Source organism: Accipiter gentilis, chromosome 3 (genome assembly GCF_929443795.1).
Source record: "Accipiter gentilis chromosome 3, bAccGen1.1, whole genome shotgun sequence".
Lineage (NCBI taxonomy): Eukaryota > Metazoa > Chordata > Aves > Accipitriformes > Accipitridae > Astur > Astur gentilis.
In genome coordinates this window covers 47,024,382-47,045,955 of record NC_064882.1, presented here as the reverse complement: position 1 = coordinate 47,045,955, position 21,574 = coordinate 47,024,382, and the positions used below count along the sequence as shown (strand labels likewise).

The window sequence follows — 21,574 nt, the reverse complement described above, 5'->3', positions numbered from 1 at the left end:
CTGCTGGGTGACATTTCTTCTTGCTTTTGGTGCTTCAGGGATGGATCCTGGTGCTTGGGGCGTCTCTGGCAGGAAAATTGTCTTGGGCAATATGGGGAGTCTTGGTGGAAAGTGTTGATGGAGGACAGTGGAAGAAATTTGGTATCTATCTGGTCTCAATCCTTTGAGATCTCATTTAATTAGGCAAGTCAATGGTCTGTTATGCCACAAAATGTGTTACTTCTGCCTTGTTCGTAAAGTGCTGCCACATGACAGCCGCTACAAGCCCTATTAGAGACATCTGCCGGGTCCCCGAATGTGACCGTCGTGGCCGTTCATCCCAGCTGGAGCGCGGTTGGCAGCATGTGAGCGGTGGTACTGAAAAGCGAGCGCTGTTAACAGCTTTCGCGTAAAACCCTCTCGGTGTTTCTTAGCGGTGGCATTTAAAGACGAACGCTCCTAAGAGAAAACACAGCAGCTCTGCAGCCTGGGAGGGGTAAAAGCGGGAATAGTGGGGGCTGATCCTGTGTCCCTCCGTGTGGGACAGATCCTTGGGGCTGAGGGTGTTTCCCCTCCAGCGACCGGGAGCCGGAGGAAGGTGTTTTCCTGATGGCAGCGTGTTCCCATCTCCCTGTGCCCAGGGCTGCCTCACCAGACCTGGGGGAAGCTGCTCCCCCCCATGCTGCCCCACTTTGTCCCTGTGCCCCATGGGGCTGGATCAATGGAGACTGTGGCCCCCACAATCCCTGTGTCCTCAGGGAGTGGGAGGTAGGAGGAGGGATGCTTCCAGTAAAGCTCCAAACAGCAACTGGTCCCACTGGTTTGGTACTGGAGCTGGCTAGCACTAGCCTCTGTTCAGTGTGGCCCCTGGGAGACCGAAAACCCCACCTCAATCTCAAGAGTCTTTATTCAACACTGAATCATAAAATAGCTCTTTACACACTTTTTTTTTTTTTTGTAATTCTTTAAATACACATTGTTTACACTCGGCAAAGTTTCAAAGCAACAACATCAAAGTGCGTCTACAGGTGATAGTACCAACCAAAGTGCTAAAAACACGGTCTCCCACGGCCGACGGGCAGCAGCCGCTGCCTTGCCCGCTCTCCCTGGCTGCCGTTGGACCCTGCTGCCGACAAAACCACCCGGACCCCCCCACCCCAATCCCTCCCCATCTCTGGCTGCACCCCAATCTTTGCTGTAGCCCCATCCCTGCTGCTCCCCCCTCCTCCAGGGCAGCATCCTCCGGCAGATTTAGCATCGAGGACCTGGTTTAGCATCAAGGGACCGCAGGGCTGGAGGGGGGAAAAAGGATGTTTGGTTCTCCAGACACTCGCACATCGCTGCGAAAGACTAAAATAGACCTAAATTTATATAGATTTAAAAAAATAACTTAGGAGGCAAACTCGCTACCTTTCAGGAGGGGGGAGGTCACTGTACAGGGCCCCTTGGAAATTGCTCACCGGGGCTGAGCTTGCGCCGGAGCAAACGCCGCCATGAAGTGCTTTAGGGAAACGATTGCAATTCCTGTATATATATATCTCTATATTTCTCTCCCCACGGGGAGCGCGTCCTCTGATTATCTCTAAGCAAATGTGCGTTACCACGCTCGCTTCCCAAAAGGCATCCTGCCCGCCCGCACCATTGCACTCGCTTGTCCCCGGCCCCAGCTTGCCTCATCTCCCCCCTCCCCTCCATGGGACTTAATCCTGAGGCTGGATCAGAAAATCCCATTTTTCCTGTTTTTGGGCAGTTTTCCTACCTCTCCTTGCTGCTGCGCACCAGGGAAGGATGTGCAGCAGCTTTTTCTCGGGGCAGGAGGGACCTTTTCGCCCGCCATGGGGATTAATTTGCCTCCCTCCGATGGAGGAAGGTTGTGCATCGCCACCGCTCACCTTGGAACAACACCCTGCGATGCTTTGGTCACAACAAACTATCTCTGGTTGCTAAAATCTCCCTGCTACCTGTTTTTTTTTGTTTTTTTTTTTTTAAAGCATTTTGTCATTTGGCACTGATTCCCAAATGCTTTCGCTCCACCCGAACCTGCAAGTTTTCAACCCAAAATGAGAGGCTGAAGTGATGTGCCAGCTCCTGGGGTGGGCTCCTCCAAGAGCTGAGAGCAAATGATGTTCAACTGCTTTAAGAGCCTTTATCACCACTTTTCATGTGTTTTTTTTGTTCTGTTTTAACCAAATTTGGAGTCTTTTGGAGGATCCAAACAAACCGTCCGAGACCCAGCCGTGGCTGTGCCTTGGGTGGCAGTGGGGGCCGTGACACACGGCGAGAGGTGGGATATTTTTTTTCTTGCCGCCTTTGCTTGATAAAGAGGTTTAAAAACCTCCTTGGACAGAGCCAACCTGGGGGTTCCCATTTTCCTCGAGACCTTACACCCCTGGGCCCCCCCCCAAGCTGGGGGCGCAGGGATGAAGGCAGGAGGAGGCAGCCGGTCCCTGGAGCATCCCCAGCTCCTGGGGGCTCGGAGCGATGGATGATGAGCAAAATCCAACACACGAAGGAGACAGAAAAACACGGATTTGGGATAAATTTGGCCCCCCAAGCTGGCTTTGCTGGTGGTGTTCCCCTTGAGATCCCTGACTGGCACCCAAATTCAAGTGAAGAGGAATGCTGCGAGCATGGGAAAACTTTGGGCAAACTCGCTAGCAAAGGAATAAATCTCCCCAAAAGTGGTCCCACGGGAACCGGGTCTGGCAGGAACTGGCAGCACCATCCATCCAACCCCTGCCAGATTTGGCCGTCACCGTGACCCCAAGGGAAAGCTGCTCGCCCTGGCTTTTGATGAGGATTGTCATCGCGGAACCCCTCTGGGGCTTCTCTAGGGTCTAGTATGGGGTTGAGCTCACACTGCGGCAGTCCCTTCCCTACCAGCACCCAAATACCCTGCATGATTTCAAGGCATTCCCAGGGGATTTGGTATTTCTGCACATCTCCATTGTTTCCAGAGGAAATGGGGTTGAAACCCCATGGCCGATGCGGTGAATCCTACGGCCATGGGCAGCATTCCTCCAGCATCCTGTAGGGATGGGGGTTTGTGGGGGAGCCAACGGGGCCATGTGCCGGCGGGATGGGGAGGAAAAGCAGCAGGGAAACCATCAATATGACATTTCAGTGGAAGAAATACACAGCCCTTAATGAGCTCGTTGCTGTTAACAACCTGGGCAATTAGGAGCCACCGGGAGGGCCAGGGAGACGCAGGGCTCTCATTACCACCAAGCCTGTCTCACTGTGCCAGCCACCTTCATCCCCAGCCGAGGAGGAGGAGGAGGAAGAGACGCATCCAAGCCCAGGCAAAATGGGAAAAAACCCACTTTCCATCTTCTAATCTTTGAACCCGCTCAAGGTCTTGTCTCATCGCAGGATTTTTTTTGTAAAAACGTGGCTCTGCTAAGCCAGAAGTTGGACTTTTTGGGAATGCCCCAAGGGGAGGTGGATGGTTTGGTCTGATCTGGGCGATGCACCGAAGCACCAAATTCGGGTGAGGTTGTCCTGCTGTGACTTACAAAACCCTCGCGGCAGCAGGGGGACAGGGACGCCGCACACCCACGGCCACCAGCAGACACGGCCACCGATGGCACCGGCAGCCGCTCCGGCCTTGCTGGCGAGCACAGAAGGTTTCTCCAAAAGTCCTCGACACCTCCCCTTGCTTTCCATCACCCCGTCCTCGCTTTCCCCATGGCCCGGAGGAGCCGGGCGAGGGGCTGGAGACGGGCTAGCAGCAAACCCAGAGCAGCCACCTTCAGTCTTCAGACACAACTCTCCAACACGATAGTCTTTAAGCATAGAGTGTATAAACATGCTGAGTATATAATTTTCCTTTAAAATCTTTTTTTTTTCTCCTTCTTTTCTTTATAGAAATAAATACTTACTTTGTTTTTTTTTTAAAGGGAATTTTGCAAGTCTCTGCGTTGTTTTGAATGGTGACATCTCCGCTGGGACCACGCTTGTGGGATGGACGCCGGGTGGTCCCCGGGGGGTTGTAGCTTTGCTGGGTGGTATTTTTTGCTGGTCGGGGCATCCCTTGCTCCTCTTGCCCCTGGATTATGCGTGTCCCAGCCTCCCCGGGGTGGAGGTAAACCCACGGCAGGCACGGTGGGGAGCTCCTTCCCGGTGCCGGGGAGTTTTTCCAATGCTGCCCATGGGGTCATGGTGGGACGCGATAGTTTCTCGCAGGCATTTTTTTGGGCTCCCGCATTTTGTGCACACAGGGAACAGCCTTCTCCTGGAAAGCTGCAGTCAGTGGGGGAACAGAGGTGCTTCAGATGGGGGGTTATGGCCAAAAAAACCCTACCCTGTTTCAGAGGTGACAGCGTAGATGGGACGAAGGGTGGATGAAATGGTCTCCTGAGGTGCTTTCTGGGTTTGGAGACCCAGCAGCTGCCTCCAGCCCACGAGCAGCTTCAGCAGTTTGGAATCGATTCGATTTTCTGTCGGGGTCCCCATGGGTTGTTGGCATGGTAGGAGGGCCTGGCTGAGGTCTGCAGCTCTCGTGCCGTAGATGAGGAAGGTGGTACTGGGATGGGTCTGCAGCCTTCTCCCTCCTGGGGGGATGCTCCAGGGCAGCCCATCACCCCGGGAGGGCTGGAGGAAGGGAAGATACCCTGGGAAGGACCATCTCCTCGCAGCCATGCTGGCCAACAGGCACCGAAACCTCCAACGATGGTCCAGAGAAGAGGACAAACCCCCCCAAAATCTGCTTTTCTCGGTCGGCTCCTCTCGGCTCAGCATGTTGGGTCCAAGCACGCCTGGTCGGGGCTCGGGGTGGCAGGGGGCTGTGGTTAAGGCCGGTGTGTCCCTGCTGCTGGCAGTGCTGTGATGGGTGTCCCCCATGGCGTGGGCACCTCCCGGGACCTTCTCCCCAGGGTGGAAGATGGAGATGCCTGACCCTCTCGGATGCCTTTCAAAAGCCTTTTCCTTTGGAAAAAAAGAAGGGTATTTTGGGGGCGAGGATGTCCTTGCAGGCAGAAGACAGCCAGAAGAAAAAAGCAGAATTAAGAAAACAGCCTTGGCCATAGATAAGGGATCTACCAGGGCGGTTGGGTTGGTGCTTTCACCAGCAGCTTTGGATTTCAGGACGATTTGGCCAGGGTTTCTCCTTCAGGCTGCTCGGGAAGGTGATGAGATGGCAAACGTGGGTGTCCCATGCCAGTCCCTCTTTCCGCATGGGACAACTCGTTCCGGAGGAAGCCTGAGCAGGTGGTGGATGTTGGTGGGGACAGAAGTATGACCCGTGTTTCCTGGTGGACGAGGATTGTGGAGATGGTTTATTGCCTTGGCAGGAAGGTTTGGGTGGAGAGGAGGTGAGGCTGGAAACCTCTGGAAGAGCGACCATCTCTCCTGGTGTCCTCTGGCTCCTGCAGCCCCCGAGATGCAGCTCTGCCGTCTGGGCTTGTGCTGTCGTGGCTGCTGGTTTCTGGGCAGTATTTGCCCAGGTTTGGGTGCCCCTCTGTTAAACAAATGAAATCAAAACAAGCAGAAACCCTGCAGGAATGCTGGGCACCATTTTCTCTGGAGGAATGACCCCTTCCCACCCCACCTTCACCAGCCCATGGAGAGGACGGGGATGGTCCAGCCGTGACGCGGTGGCGCCGAGCCCAGCGCTCTGCAAAGAGCCCACAGGGATGGGCTGAGCCATCCTCATCTCCCACACCATCAAACAGGCAAAAAAACTCCCAGAAAGAGAGTTTGAAGAAAAAGACATTCCCCAAACAAGGATCCTTGGCAACGAGCAGCCGCGGGTGTTTCAAAGCCATCTTCCCTCCCGGGAAAGAGTGTAGCCCTGCCTCTTTGGGCAGCCAAAAAATTTCCTTAAGTAGCACCTTCTCGCCCGTGAGCTGGCCCCGGGGATGAGCGCCGGCCGCCAGTCACTAAGGCCTGCAAAAGTTTGGTTTTTTTGTGCATGGGCCGGCATCTCCGTGCTCCGGGTCCGGCAACGGATGAGCGGCGGACGGTAGGTTTGGTTTCACAGGGCCTCTGGCTCCGCTGGGCAGAGGAGGGAATGTGCTTTGTGGTTCCCTGAAGGTCTAACAGCCTCCTTCCACTTTGATGTGTAAAATCTTGGAAAAGCCAGGTCTCTTCCTCAGGGCCTGGAAGAGGAGCAGAGAGCACGGTCGGTGCACAACCTGCCAGTCTTGCAGCCCCACAGGGTGAGCAAGAGAGAGGAGAGGACATCTCGAATCCCCACCATGGGAAGGGGTCCACCCGGGTCCCATCCCCACCACCGCATCCCACGGGGATTTGGCTTCCTTGCAGGACTGGCTCAATGCCTCTTAATCTCATGCCCTTGAAGCTAGCTCTGGATTTGGTTTCTGCTTGGCTAAAAACGCTGTTTCCAGAGGACAGTAGTAGTTCGGGGCGGACGACATCAACGTGCAGGGGCACTTGGGATTTGCAAAGCAGGGCGGTGGGCGGCCACGCAAGGAAAGCCCTTCTGAAATGGCTCTTCTCTGAAAGTGACCCCCCACCCTGGGGGTGGACGTCGGTCTGTCTCGCTGCCCACCGTTTTTCCCATACCAGGGCTTGGCAGCGGAGTAGGAATCGCATGAGCCATCTGACCCCATCTGACTGCGGTGGTGGGCTTCCGTCCCCAGGTCCTGCTTTGCATCTCATGGGATTTTTGCCTTATACCCCCATGGGAGCCCAACCTGCTGCAGGATGAGTCAAGGTGAAACGGAGGCACCTATTTTCCCCTTGGACACGGATGGAGATGTCTGCCTTGGAGACCCTGAACAGATCAAGGATAGCGCAAGCCCTGCTGAGCATCACAAACTGAGCGAGGTCTGCAACTCAGCCTAAATAAAATTAACCGTATTTCTGCTTTCATGGGTGGGTTTCAAATCACTTTGCGGTGTTCAGCAAGTAAGTGGCCCTGCAAAGGAGGCAATAGCCCTTTTCTGTCCCTGGGGAAGAGACCTACAGAGAAGCAGTCCTGGTTAAAGCAATGGGAAGGAATGACAGCATGTTAAATCTTGTTTCAGCCTTTGGGACATGTGTGTCTAAAGGACAGCGAGCCTTCAGGATGTCCCCATTGAGCTATAATGTTGTCTACTGCAGAACTTCAGTGGTGGGCAAGAATTTGCCCTCAGACCCCATGGGGACATGAGACTGGTGACGCATGGGTGACCTGGGAATGGCATCCTTTACCTGGAGTTTGTTCACCATTTCTTCAAACATCTTCTTGGCTTCAGGGCTGTGGGGCTCTTTGAAGTAGTCCACAATGCCCACCTGCACGACAATGGACTTCAGGTTCCGACACACACCTGGGGGAAGAGATACTGCCTGACCTCGCCATACCTGGTGGGGAGACAGCCTCCCCGCAGCCAGGATGGACCCTAAAACCCACCCAGTGCTCTTCAAGGCCTTGTGCATATAGGAAACCTCACCCTGAAGGTGGATGAGACCCGCTTTTGGTGACCAAGACCTCTGTAGGGAGGACGGTGGTCTACGAGATGGTCTCTGATTGTCCTATCCCAAATCAGCAGTCCTACCGCTTCCTTGGGAGACCCTTACTCTTCCACCCAGAGGGGTGGGTTCCCATCAAGTCCAACCACAGTCACGTGTACCATGACCACCAGGAACCGCACGTCAAACAGACCCTCCTGCCGGCTGCAGATCTCTTTCCCCCTAGAGCTCCCATCCCGGCAAATGTCTTCAGTAAATGGCTTGACTCCAAACTCAGATACACCTGAGGGTGAACCTCAGGTGTGCCACAGACATTGAGGCCTCAACTACAGTGAGGGGAGCACAGAGAGAATGTCTCCATCCTTCCTGTGGCCCAAGACAAGACCAGCTCTTAACGCATCCTTGGCAGGGGCCTGTTGGATCCCCTTTTAGAAAACTTCCACCATGGATCTCCCAGCACCTTCCAGTGTTGGCAGTGGGTTCCTGCGAGTGGGGCTGGAAGGCAGGGTCTGGTTCATGGATCTGGGTATCTAGTGGTCTTTTGGTCAATGGATGATGCTATGCACTCCCCCAGCATTGCTACTCACTGTTGAAGTGCAGCAGGGCTTTGGGGGTGACTGGCGTGGAGGTCAGCACTAGCATCTCCAGCCCCTTCAGCCCCTCTCGACACATCTCCGCCGCGACCTCCTGGTTGATCTCTGCCACGTGGTCCAGCTCCAGGACCTGAAGCCGCATGCAGTTTCGGGCTGGAGGGGCAGAACACCCACCGTCAGCACCCCACAGGGAAGGGATGAGGACAGCCGAAGGGAACGGGGTGGTAGGAGGGATGGGTGGCAACAAGGAGGGGCAGAGTGCACCCATGGTCTTTGAGGTGGGCTTCTCCATTGAGATCCCCATGGGGCATCTCCTAGGGGTATACCCTGCCTCCAGCAAGGTCTCCTTCTTCTTGTCCCATCAGAGGAGAGCTGCCTACCTAAGGACGCCAGTCCCTGGACGCCGCAGCCTGCCCCTCCGATGCCCAGTGCCCGCAGGTGCGGCCAGCACCGTCCGATCATCTGAAGGCAGCGGTTGCTGAAACGCGTCGGCTGCTGGCTGGGGAGATGAAGAAAAAAGAGCTGGGGAGGGCTGGCAGAAAACCTCGACCCCCACCACAAGTGCTCCCTCGAGTGGCGTTGGGGATGGAACCTCTCCCACCCCACCAAAGCAGGGGTTGCCACACTGGAAGGAGGTGTCTCCAGAGCAGATGTCTCCATCTGAGCAACCACCTTGGGTTGTGTTGCAACTGGGACAGGGCAAGTCCATGCACTCAATGGAGTCCCTCTGCCCCAAACCCTCTGGAGATCTGAATCAGGCCCTGAACTCCGTTGCTTGCAATGATGGAACCAGTAGCAGGAGCCTGGACCTCTAGTTCAGGTAGGAGAAGTCTACATGCCATGTGGTGTTTCCCCCAGGGAAGAAACAAACCATCAGGGACTTGACATCCAGCTTCTCCTGCTAAGAGACATCTCCCTCTGTACACCTCAATCCAGGCTAACAGGGGACATGACATTGGAACAAACCTTCCAGGACAAGAAGAACCGCCCAGGAGGCAGCCCCATGGCACGGAGGTGAGGGGGCAAGTGACCTGCTCTGTGCCCTCCTGAGCACTCATGCTGCAGGGTGGGGAACCGCCAGCATCTTCATGCCCCCAAAATGCTTTTCCAAAGTGAGAGCAACTACAATCCTCTCCCTAAGCAGCGACTTGACACCCTTTTAAAAACATCCAGGCCTTTCAGGGCTGCTGTTATATGAGCAGTGAGGATCTCAGACAAGCGTTTGATGTTCACCGTTGCCTACCAGATCCATCACAGCTCTCCTTTCATCTCTGGTGTTAGCAGCCTCCCTGGAAACTCTCCCAGCTCAGCGGGGAGGTGCCTACACCCAACAGCTCCCAGCCTTCACAGGGAGGGATGGGGCTGAGCTCCCGGTCCCCCAAACTGGCCTGCAGGATTGCTGCTCATGCCAGGAGGACCCCCCTTCCCCCAAGAAAATATGGATCTGGCACCCAATTTCTTTCCAGCCCAGCGATGCCCCTCACACTCAGCCTGGCCTCCTCCTAGCATGACTCTTACCACGGGTGCAAAGGTGCAACCTGGAGGGAGATGATGTCCCTGCAACCCGCTCCAAGGGCCCAGATGACTTCATGACCCACGGGGTCCGTAGAGCTCCTGGAACAGCACAGAGGACACGTGGTGGCCCCCACCGGCAGTGATGCTGCCTCAGGGGCCGTGTCTGCAGCCTCCATGCTGCTACATCTCTCTGCACCTGGAGGTACAAATCTGGTCATTATTTATAACCCGTGATCTGCCCATGAACCAGACAGTCCCAACACCAACCCATGCAGGAAGGCCAAAGGCATTTCTATCTGGAATTGTGCCTATGGATGTGCAACACCAAGAAAAATGGAAGAAGGTGAAGCTGAAGGTGAGATTGAAGATGAAGTAAGGCTGAAGGTAAAGGCTGAAGGTGTGGTTGGTGGTTGAAGGTGAGGTTGAAGGTGAGGTTGAAGGTGACGGTAAAAGTCTTCCAGATGCAAAGGTGGCAAGTGATTGAATTGAGACTGCCAGGCTGGGTACCCTTGCAGAAAAAAATATAACATCCCTGCAGATCCCATTGGGTTGGTTTCACTTGCCACGTGGCCAGCCTGGATGTTCCAGGAGGTGGTAAGGACGTTTCAGCGGATGGGCGCTAACTTCCAGCCACGGGCAGTGGTTGCTCCACAGCCTCTGCACCAGCTCCGCGGTTGTGCCACCACATCTGTAGGCGGCTGTTGGCCAAATGTCGCTGCAGAGGTTTGCTGTGGGCTCCTCCTTGGTGTTTCTGGAGGTATCAAAACAGACTTCACAGGGTGCTGCTGGAGTTGTGCAGGGGCACAGTGGAGGTGTAGGTCTACCACGAGTCATGGCACCGACCAGGCGCAGCCACGCTGCCTGCCCACCCGGCATTTGTGCCACCGGCTCGGACGAGCTTTTGCTGATGCTGTCGGCTCCCAGCACCAAGTCAACGGAGGAGAGATGTCAGAGAGCGTCATCCTGATACCACCAGCCCAAACACAGGCCCCTGGCCGTTTCACCACACCAGGCTGCCTCCTGAAGACCAAGGCTGCACCTCCTAACTCTAAATGACCTACTTTGAAACTTCAGGCAAGCCTAAAAATAAGTGATGGGTGTTATCTTGAGCGTGTCACACATCTCCACTGAAGAAGCCTGCCAAGAGGCCCTTGCGAGTGTGGCGGGTTAATTAGAGCATGAGTCAGAGTCACAGGTTAGCAACGTGCCAGGAGTACTTGGGCTTGCTCTAATGCCCTTGGAAGGGCTGATGGAGGAGTCTTTGGGTTAAACTCAGCAGCACTGGGCTGCCTCATGGTGTGGGATCCCCAGATCAGAGCCATGTCTGAGCTCACTTGGGCCAAAGTGAGCCAGCTGGGTGTGCTTTCCCACCTGAAGGGTTCTCCATCCTGGGCTGGATGAGGACACCCATCGGCTGCAGGTGAACTGGATACCAAGGCTTAAGCGGTTGCCTGCAGGATGCAGTGGAGCAAGGATCAACCTCTTTGAGTGTTTAGGAAAGGTAAATCCTGTCTCCACAGGAGGCAGAGCCTCTTTGGAAGGTGGCCAAGGGCAAGGAGCAGTCAGTGATCTCCTCCAGGACCTGTGACCTCCTCCAGGACCTACACCCTCATGGGCCTTCTGTTCTTGATCTTGGGCAAGGTCTCTAAGTTGGGTCTTAGCAATCCCGTGGCAGAGCTGCTCCTCCCTCCTGGGACAGAGGGACCCTGAGGTCTCTTCTCCCTGTTAGAAGCCTTCGTCAGGGGGTGATGGTCAGGTGGGACCTCACTGGGCCCTGGTGTTGGTGCACCTCTTCTTCACCCTTCTCTAACATAAAGCAGTGTCCCCATACCAAGACCCCGGTCACAACTCCAGCTGCAGTGAGATTGGTAACAGGATAATGGGAATGGAGCTGGAATGGAAACATCTGCATGGGAACGTGCCAGAAGAGGATGAGAGTTGCAAGGACAGCTTGCACTGGGGACACTGGATACTGGGGCTGCCGCTAGGCTGGGGAATGGAAAGGTCGGTCCTTCACACCTGGCCAGGTGGGCTGCGTTCTGACAGGGAATGGAGATGGGCATCAGGGGAGTCCCAGCATATTCCATGGATGTTCCCAGCCTTCTCCCAGCCAGGGAACCACACGGTCCCCGTGGGCAAGGGGGGATGCCAGTGGCCATCCTTACCGGTACGTGACAGCCTGCAGAGCCCGGCAGTAGCAGCTGGCCAGCCAAAGCGAGCGGTCTGTCAGCACGTTGGGGCAGTGTGAGATGCGGAGGATGAGCAGGTTGCTGCCCGTCGCCTTCAACAGGGACTCCAGCCCGGCTTCCAGGCAGCCCCTGCCAGGGATGGAGGCAGGGTCAGGCACTGGTGCCCATGCTCACACTCCCCGTGGCCACCCCAGGAGGGTGACACGTTCCGTGGGCATCCGTGGCTCCAGGATGCCCAAAACCCACAGCAGGAGCCGGTGTGTGATGAACTGATGTCAGTGGAAACGGGATGTTGGGGCTCATGGAGCATCACCATCCCTGAGGACCAGCGGCTCTGGCTGTGGGAAGAGGGTGCCCAGGATGCGGGGACTCACCGCGTGCTCTTCATGTAGTCCTCCTTGCTCTCCTTCTTCCCTCGCTGGCGTGGCTTGAGGTTTTGGAGGGTGAGGGAGTGCATCTGGGTGCACCACTGAGACAGCATGGCCAGGAACTGGGGGGGACAGGGGTGGCTGTCACCAAGGGGTACACCCTGAGCATGCCCCACGCCACCCATCCTTGGCTGCCTTTGGGCAGATCCGTGCAAACACAGATGCCGTGAATATGTGAAAATGCACATACGAGGTCACGCAAGAGCGCGTGCAACAGAATCACGGGTGTGACCGCAGAAGCACGTGAAAACATGTGCACATGTGAGCTCACGCCCACAAGCGTGAACGTGCAACGCATCCAGCCGCTGGTGCAAGCACACAGCTGCGTGCACCCACGTTCCCATGACCGCAATGGCACGCCAACCAACACAAGCAACACGCTTGCACAGCTTCACCTTTCTGGAAGAAAGGTCTCGCCCCAGGCAGTGCCGTCCCCATCCCTGGTACCTTGGAGGACACCCTGGCGTTCTCCAGCAGCACCCGCGTCCACACGGCCGGGTGCCGGGCCACGAACTTCCAGTCCTTGCACACCTCGGCCGCCCGCAGCAGGGTCTTGGTGTCCAGGTAGGTGAAGATGCAGAAAAGAGCCGCCCGCATCTTGAGGATCTCGGGGCTGATCACCTCGCTGGAGTGGCCCGGGCTGCCCCTCTCCAGCCGTCCCACCTTGCCCCCGGCCCCTTCGGTCCTGGCTGTGGGACACCCGCCACCGGTTGCCACTGGTGGCCAGGGAGGGCGGCAGGGAAGGGATGTTCCTCGTGGAGCTGAGGAGCCATCCCCGTCCCCCCACCTTCCAGCCTTCCCAATGCTCCCACCCCACCAGAAGAACCCGGCATGGTCTCACCCGTCAGCCGGCAGCTGCCGGCGGGTCGGGATGCGGAGGATCCGGGTGCCTCTGGCTCCCAGCCTTCGGCCTCCGACTCGGTGGTGCGGGAGCCCACGTCGGAGACGTCACCCTCCTCGCCCTCGGTGCTGTTGCGGTAGGGCCGGCGGTGCCAGTTTTGGATGGCTTGCCGGCGCAGCCCCGATCCCCGGGCGCCGTCCCGCGCCGGGTAGGGATGCCCGTCGGCGGTGTCATCGGTGGGACATGGCTCTGCGCTGTCACTGTCGTAGCAGCCTGAGCTCTGCGACACGGCTTTCGCACGGCTCGAGGCCCTGGGGGACAGGGATGCCCAACCTCAGTGCTCACTGGGGTGTGTGTCCCCTTCCCACCAGCCAAAAAAAAGACCGTCCCATTAAAATCCCAAACAGGCAGCACGGAATGGGGGACTCACCCGGTGCTGGAGGAGGAACGCTGGTTGGATACGCCGTAAGGACCATGCACGGCCACCCCCGGCCCCGGGTGCCGATCTCTCTGCAGGGAGATGGGACAAGAGGAGCCAACGTGGCGAAACCCAAAATGTTCGTGGTGCAGCCGAGGGAGATGACCCTGATAACCCACCCAGCACCAACCGCTTTTTGGGGTGAGGCCACACCCAAGTGGGATGCAGAAGAGCATCTCCAGCATCTCCCCGGCGCCTTGCCCACGCTTGCGATGGGAAAACAGACCCACTGAGAAGCAACTTCTTTTTGGGATCCCCCCCACCCGGGATTATCCATTTCCCCGCGGGAAGGAGATGGGGGTCCCTACACCTCCCTGCTCAACCCCTTACAGCCATCAGAGAAGCCACATGGGTGCATGCCCGAAGCCTCTGGGGTGCCCGTGCCTGTGCCCGCGGAGGTACCGGTCGGCCGGCAGCCTTGGCCCCCGGCGTGCCGCAGCGTCCCAGGCTGCCATTTGGAGTGGTGCCACAGCTGCTGCTGATGATCTGGAGCTGCTTCTCAGCCCGGTCCGCCCGGTCCAGCAGCTCCTCGATGAAATGCTGAAGGCGGACCTTGGCGTTGGCCTCGCGGGCAGCCGTCTCCTTCAGGAACTGGTCGATCTGCAGCACCTCCCTGCGTGGAGGGACCGGTTGGGTGACACCCCAATACTTTCTCACCCGTCCCTGTTAAGGACCTCCATCCCTGTCCGTGAGCTGGGGTAGGGGGGGGTTCAAGGATGCCAGCGTGCATCCGGACCATTCCATCATCAGCTTGATTTGGGTCTGTGCCAGCCCAGACGGCTCCTGGGCACGGTTCGGGGCAGAGCAGGGACCAGGGGATGCTCCTGGCATGCAGGGTGGATGTGGCCACCTTGTTTTTGGGGAAGATGTCATCCCCAGCACCTTCGCTGGGATGCACATCGCTCCCAGGATTGGAGTCAGGACCCTGAGCCAGATGGAGCGGAGGGAGGATGATGATGGTGCGGAGGGAGGATGACGATGGAGCGGAGGGAGGATGGAGGAAGATGGCAGTGGTACCCTGCCTCATTCAGGGCAGACTTAAAGGAAAGACCTTAAGGGCAGCTTGGAGTCCTTAAACCCCACTCAGCTCCGTACCCTGTCAAGCCCTGTGGTTGCAGGGCCCTGGTTCCCCTCGTTAACACCTTAATTAGCAGGCACTCAGGAGCTTGGTGCCTGGGGACGGGCAGGGTTCACCCTGCTGAGGCACTGAGCTGACATCCCCAAAATGTGGCCAGCTCTAGGGTGGAGCGTGCCAGCAGCTCAGCGACCAGAGGTGGCCCCATCCCACCCCGCACACGCGTGTGCCCCGGCACGCACACACCCGCCAACCTCATCCGCTTCCCCAAAAACATCGGCATATACACACAGGCACACGCAGGAAAGTGAAGGAAAAGGAGGGGACAGCCCCTTAGTGACATAATTCCGTTGCTGGTTATTAATTGCTGTTTAATTACCAATTCATTGCCCCGCAACCTGCTATTTACAAGGTGAGCCTGGATGCTTCCCAGTAATGATTTGGGCAGGTTCCTGGCGAGGGGCCTCCAGAGATTTGGAAGGCAAATGGGGCTCTGGCATGGCAGGTGTAAGGTGATGCTGATGGTTATCACCTCCATCTCTCTCGTTCCCATGGACCGGGTGGAAAAAACACCCTTGGCAAAGCAAACGGAGCCCAGGAGCAAAAAGCCTCCCATGGGGATGACGGCCTCGTGGTGTTTTGGAGCTGGCAGGGCTGGGAAATGTCCCTGGCAATGTTTTTTTCTTGGAGAAGGGTGAAACTGGCTTTGCTGATGAAAATGATTTCCGATGGTTTCCCTACATCCAGGAAAAAACCCCATCTCTTTTCATCAGCTCTTCCCATGCTCTCTCTGCAACCTGGCAAGTGATTTTGTCACTCTGGCTGGAGGACTTTGGACCAATGGGGACAGTCAAGGAGCAGGAGAGTTTCTCTAAGGAAAGGGAGGTCCGGGAGGTAGTTTTGGGGCATAAAAACAGGTTCTTAGGTGGTAATGGTGTCCAGGCTCCACCACAGATCAAACAAGATGCATTTGACCTCTTGGTCACCCTCCATCCACCCTGTCTTACATGTCTCCAGGCCCTGCTCCAGACTTGTCCACTCTGGTGGCCCTCATCCTGCCACCCCCTCCCAAGATGCCCCTGGACAACACCCACGAGGCAGCTGATGGCAGCCCCCCAACCTCCCCATGGCCTGTCCCATGCACGCGCATCCAAACCTGGAGGTGTTGCCCTTATCCAGCCCCAGCACCATCCCCATTCCTCACCCCAGGACCATCCCCATCACCAGCAAATCCTGTGAACCTTGTTTCTGAGCTGCAGGCATTATTTTGGAGTCAAAGTCATTAATGAACATGCTGACGATGGTGGGGATCAAGACAAGTCCTTGAGGGATCCCACCAGTGCTCCCAGCCCAGCACAACCATGACTGTCCCCCACTAACCTTCTCCTCACTGTCTTTCTGGACCCTGTGGTGGTCTCCAGCTTTGCTAAGAAACTCCTGAGGAACAAGGTCTAGTTTGCTTGAGCGACATCGATGGGCAAAATGACCCAACGCTTTACTGGAGGGAAACTCAGGAGTAGCGCTGGGCTGGGAAGGGGATGTTGAGTGGGAAACATGGGAGGAAAATGAGGATAACAGTGCCACGGTCCTAACAGCAAATGGAGGTCATACTGCTTGGGCTATCCTACCCTCCTTCTGGGAGAAAACCCCCGAATTAGACATGGCCAAGGTGGCCCCTCTCATGTTTACGACCGTGGGACAGGTCGATGGAATTGTATAAAGCCAGATGATCCAGCCGTGGATCCAGAGGGGATGAGCCAGCTCTGGTTTTGGGAGGACACCATTTGGTACTAGAGATGGGCTGCAGCAACATGGCCACCACCATGCTCCTTGGTAGGACAGCAGGATGGCCTTGGGCATCCCCAGCCTGGCCATGTCCTGGGGGCACCGGTGGCTCTGGGACAAGGTCCGACATGATGTGACTCAGCTTGGTCACAGACATGGAGAGGCTCAGGTCTACGTGGACACTGCCCACGTGGGAGAAGATGCAAAAACCCGATGAGAGATGATGCTAATGGGGATTGCCAAGGGGATTGTGCCCTAGCACTTGGTCTAAGGGTTTGGTGATGGTGTTGGGCTCCTCAGGGCTCACCACCAGGGACCGATTTCCCCCCACCCAGCAGCTGGGAGAGGGGACGAAGGACTCACTGTTGCTTGCGGGTGAGTTCCTGCTCCTTCTGCACCAGGTCCTGCTTGAGGGAGGCCAGCATCTCCACGCTGACGTCTACCTGGCGGGACAGTTCGGATGCCCGGTCCTCCAGCTCCTGCTTCTCCCGGCTGAGCCGCAGGCTCTCCTGCTTGGCCTTCTCCAGCTCCGAGCTCTTACGGTCCAGCTCCACCTGGAGCCGGCCCACCTGCGAGGCGATCTTCTGCTCCACCTCCTCCGTCAGCTTCTCCAGCCGCTTGTCCACTTCCAGCTTCTCAAAGGCGCGGATCTTCAGGCGGGCCAAGCCTTCCTCGTAGGCAGCGTCCATAGCGGCCGGTGGCGCGGGGGCCGGCGCCACGGCTTTTCCCCGGGTGAAGATCTCCGTCAGCGGGATCTCGATCTCGTGGACATAGCGGGGCGAGGGGGAGGAGGACGGGGCCGGCTCCAGGTCCTCGGCGGGGACGAGGTCGCAGGAGAAGCGCTGGTCCTTGCCTTGGAAGGAGGTGCTCTCAAAGTAGTCCCGCCGGGCGGCCGGCGTCAGCAGAGCCCCGTCTGCGGCCAGGGGGAAGACGGCGGCATCGCAGATGCTGTTGGTCTTGGAGAGGACGTAGAGGGTCTCATAAGTGTGGTTGTACTCCAGGTGCGCCCGCAGCGAGGAGAGGCTGCGGAACCGCTTGTGCTCCCCGCACCGCGGACACCGGTAGGGCAGGTCCAGCGAGGCCATCCCTCAGCTACGTGCCCCGACGCAGGGGAACCGCACGGCCCCGCTCATGGCGCGGGGTGGATGGACCGGTGGCACGTGGGATGGGTTGGGGAGCCCCGGGCGGTGGGGTCGTGGCTTCGCTGGGGCATGGCGGGATGAGAGGCCTGGGATGGAAGCTGGGGGTCCGGCACTTCTAGGGGGGTATGTCAGCATCGGCTGGGGCCGGGCGCTGGAAGAGATGGCGGGGGTTAGTGATACAGGGATGATGGATCCCCAGAAGTCCCTCCTTGGCCCTTCTTCCTGGTCCTTTCTCTACCCCCCATCCTGCCCTCCCGTGTTCCTCCCACTCATGCACAACCCTTGGGAGGGTGCACAGTGCTCAAGAAGGTGCACAACCCATGGGAATGTGCACAACCCTTGGGAAGACCCACAACCCTTGGGAAGATTTACAACCCTTTGGAAGATCCACAGCCCTTGGAAAGGTGCATAACTCTTGAAAAGGTATGCAACCCCTGGGAAAATCCGTAAACACTGGGAAGGTCCCCTGCTCCTGGGGAAGGTGCACAATCCTTGGGAAGACCCACAACCCTTGAGAAGATTTACAACCCTTCAGAAGATCCACAACCCTTGGAAAGGTGCATAACTCTTGGAAAGGTATGCAACCCTTGGGAAGATCCATAACCGTTGGGAAGGTCCCCTGCTCCTCGGGAAGGTGCACAACCATTGGGAAGGCTCACAGCCATTTGGGATGAGTACAGCTGTCAGGAAGGTGGGAAATCTCTCTCTGTCTGCCCTGAGCGTGCCGCAGAGGGGTGACCCATGTGCTTTCTTGCCCAACCACACCATGCAATGAGCCCCTGCAGTCCCAGGGGTCTCCAGGCCCTGTGTCTGATGCTGGAGCCAGGGTGCTGGGAGCCACCTCTTCCAAGCAAAGGGTGACCCAGTCCTGCTAGATCAGCCCGTGCAGCCTTGCAGCAGGGTTAGTTATGTCTCCAGCCCCTCACCGCAGCCGATGGGTCTCATCACTGATCCCCTCTGGGGCGGTGGGACCCCCATGCTGTGCTGTCCCGGTGATACAGAGGACCTGGTGGCTTCCCACACCCGGGCAAGTGAGGGTCCCTATAGGGATCTGGTTTATCCCCCACTCACAAAACCCTCCACGACATTTTTTTTGGGGGGAAAACCCCACCCTTGTGAAAATGGGATAAGCCAGCAAAAATCCAGCCTAGGAGGTCACCGTGGTCTCCTCCAGCTTGGGAGGCACAAGCACCTATCGAGGTGCATTTTTGTGCTGTTTTCACCCCAAAGCACTCGGGGCACCCATGGGTGGGATCATCCCTTGCTCGTTGCTCTGCAATATCCCACAAAGGGCTCTTCCCACCATCCTAAAACCCCTCTGAGCCCCTCTGCACCCCACAACCGCCAGCCTTGGCGAGCACTAAACAACCACCGAACCCTCCATCCATGCTGGTCCCCAGGGCGGCATCCCCCGTGGCTCAGCACCCCCTTCGGAAGGCACAACGGGGCCACGAGGTTTGGGAAACCATTTTTTAGGGGAAAAAAAAATCAGTAAAGGCAAGAAATCCATGCAAATAATAATAATAAAAACCCAAAGATGTGCTGGGAGGATTTCTGGAACTGCTTGGTTTGGGGGGGTCATTACAAAATGGACCCTCGCACGTTAACCCCGCCTGGGCGACCACCGGCACCAGCCTGGCCAAAACCCGGTGAACACAAAGCACCGCCGGCAACTTCGGTTGCTGCCGATGGGATGAGAAAGCGCTTTTCCGCCGTAGGGATGGGGCCACAGCATCGTGCCACTGATATTTCAGGCCTGGATCCCTGCCCTCATCTCCCGGGGTATCCGATCAGCCTCGGTCCCTATTTCCCAGCCGTAAGCCAAGGCAGAATCCGGCCCAGGCGGGTCCAAATGCACACATCGCCCGGTCCCTGTCCTGGGCATGTCCTACCCTGACCACAAAACCTCTCCTCCCTCCCGCCCCCCCTCCAGCAACAACCAGGATATAAGGAAATTATTAGCGGAGTCATTACTACGGCGGCCACGCTAATAAAGCCCACAGGCATCCGGAGCCAGGAAACGCTCCCAGCCGCCGGGAGATTGCAGCAGCGGGCGAAACCCATCCCTGGGTTGCTTTGGTGCCGCTACCTGCGATTCATCATGGATCCTTTCTTCGCATTGTTTAACATTTTTCCTGCCCACCCCCCACCCCAAATTAAAAAAAAAAATTTACCAGCAGGCAGCTCCGCTGCCTGGTTGAAGAGGGAAGGGGGGGATGGAGAAGAGGGGTGGTGGTGGGGGGATGCTGCCAGCACCGTGTGCCCGCTGGTCCCCATCCTTCCCCGGCTGAGGTTGCAGCGGGGTGGGGGGCACCGCGGTGGGCGAGGGTGGCTGGGGATGAGGCGTGGGGGGCTTGCGGGAGGTGGGCGTGAAAAGCCAGGGTGCATCTAACCCCCCCCAAACACCTGCAGCAAGGAGCAGAGGGTCCCTCCTCACCTCCTGGCGCGGTGGCTTTGTCCCCGCTGTGTCCCCCCATGTTCCCCCCCCCCGGGGGGGGGGGTCCCTGGGCAAGAAGCAGCCTGTGGACAAGCCACCACCTTCCAGCACATCATCCCGCTTCGCCCCATACCTGCTTCTCGCCACCGACCTCCCGCGCTTGGCTTTTTCGGCGAGGGCAGCATCTCTTCCCGCTTCCCCGCCGGCTGCCACCGTCCCCGTCGAAACCGGAGCGAACTGGGGGGCTGTGGGATTTGGGGGGGGGGTGGTGGTGGGATGACGATGAAGCACGCACACCCGCTCTGGTGCACAAAGGAGGCGGCTGCTGAGCTGCTCAGGGCTTTGTCAGGGATGAGGGATGCCCGGCAAGAGGGATGCAGCCCAGGGAGGAGGCAGGAGCTGCGGGAAGCATCCTGCTCCCTGCGGCCAGTACCTCCATGCCAGCCAGGCCCTGGGGATGGAGGGAGGGTGGTGGCTGCGGGAGGAGGAGGAGGAGGAGGAGGAAGAAGGGAACAGAGGCCGAAGGCCCCCGGCGGGGTAGCGGGAGGACGAGGGGTGCTGGGCACCCTGGGGACGGAGGGTCCCCGGGGTGCTGCTGGGTTCAGGGGGGGCTGTGCATGGTGAAGGCAGGGGCGAGGGAGGGAGGGATGGAGGGATGGAGGGATGGAAGAGGGAGGGCGAGCGCTAGCAGCCTCCTCCTCCTCCTCCTCCTCCTCCTCCTCCTCCTCCTCCCTTTCGCAGCCTGAGCCCGGACTGTTTCTCTCTGCCTCTTTCCTCCTTCACAGCTCCCTCTGCCTGTCTCCCCACGAACACGGCGGGCTCTCCGCCGGGCCTTGCTGCCATGCAGCAGCCTGCTGGCCTCAGCCTCCATCTCCTCTGTTCCCCCCCAAGCCCACCCTTGCCCCCACCGGTGAAGCCCCCATCCCTGGCAGGCTCCCGGCTGGAATCACCCCGGGGAGCATCACCTCCTGGGGCGGCCAGCCGGCGTGGGGTCGAGTGTGGGTGCCTGCATTGCTCCTTCCCCATCCTGGGCTGGACCCAGGTTTGCAAGGATGCTGGCTTGGTCCTGATCCAGTCCCTGAGCACCCTGGCTTGGTCCTGATCCAGTCCCCGAATGCGCCAGCTTCGTCCCACTTGATTCCCTGAGCACCCTGGCTTGGTCCTGATCCAGTCCCTGAATGCGCCAGCTTCGTCCCAATTGATTCCCTGAGCACCCTGGCTTGTGTCCCTGGCTTGGTCCTGATCCAGTCCCCGAATGCCCCAGCTTCGTCCCAGTTGATTCCCTGAGCACCCTGGCTTGGTCCTGATCCAGTCCCTGAGCACCCTGGCTTGGTCCTGTTCTTGTCCCTGAGCACCCTGGCTTGGTCCCTGGCTTGGTCCTGATCCAGTCCCCGAATGCCCCAGCTTCGTCCCACTTGATTCCCTGAGCACCCTGGCTTGGTCCTGATCCAGTCCCTGAATGAGCCAGCTTCGTCCCAATTGATTCCCTGAGCACCCTGGCTTGGTCCCTGGCTTGGTCCTGATCCAGTCCCTGAGCACCCTGGCTTGGTCCTGTTCTTGTCCCTGAGCACCCTGGCTTGGTCCTGATCCAGTCCCTGAGAACCCTGGCTTGGTCCTGTTCTTGTCCCTGAGCACCCTGGCTTAGTCCCTGGCTTGGTCCTGATCCAGTCCCCGAATGTGCCAGCTTCGTCCCAGTTGA

General features: G+C 57.9%; 1 protein-coding gene across 4 annotated transcripts; it reads right to left on the bottom strand.

The window, feature by feature from the left end:
* Positions 1–1,212: 1,212 nt before the first annotated feature.
* Positions 1,213–20,589, bottom strand: FBXO41 (F-box protein 41). Of its 4 annotated transcripts, none has more exons than XM_049792741.1 (13): positions 20,009–20,589; positions 16,660–17,589; positions 13,767–14,049; positions 13,389–13,468; positions 12,959–13,269; positions 12,565–12,833; positions 12,064–12,179; positions 11,666–11,818; positions 9,504–9,599; positions 8,366–8,484; positions 7,980–8,138; positions 7,135–7,250; positions 1,213–6,077 (listed from the first exon to the last, which is right to left on the bottom strand). In XM_049792741.1, the coding sequence occupies exons 2-13, from the start codon at positions 17,379–17,381 to the stop codon at positions 6,015–6,017; spliced, it is 2,487 nt and encodes an 828-aa protein (XP_049648698.1). In that variant the 5' UTR covers positions 17,382–17,589; positions 20,009–20,589; the 3' UTR covers positions 1,213–6,014. The 4 variants fall into 4 exon arrangements, with proteins under 4 accessions (XP_049648698.1, XP_049648705.1, XP_049648714.1 ...); XM_049792748.1 differs by having other exon boundaries at positions 12,565–12,806; XM_049792757.1 differs by having other exon boundaries at positions 13,839–14,049.
* Positions 20,590–21,574: the final 985 nt, after the last annotated feature.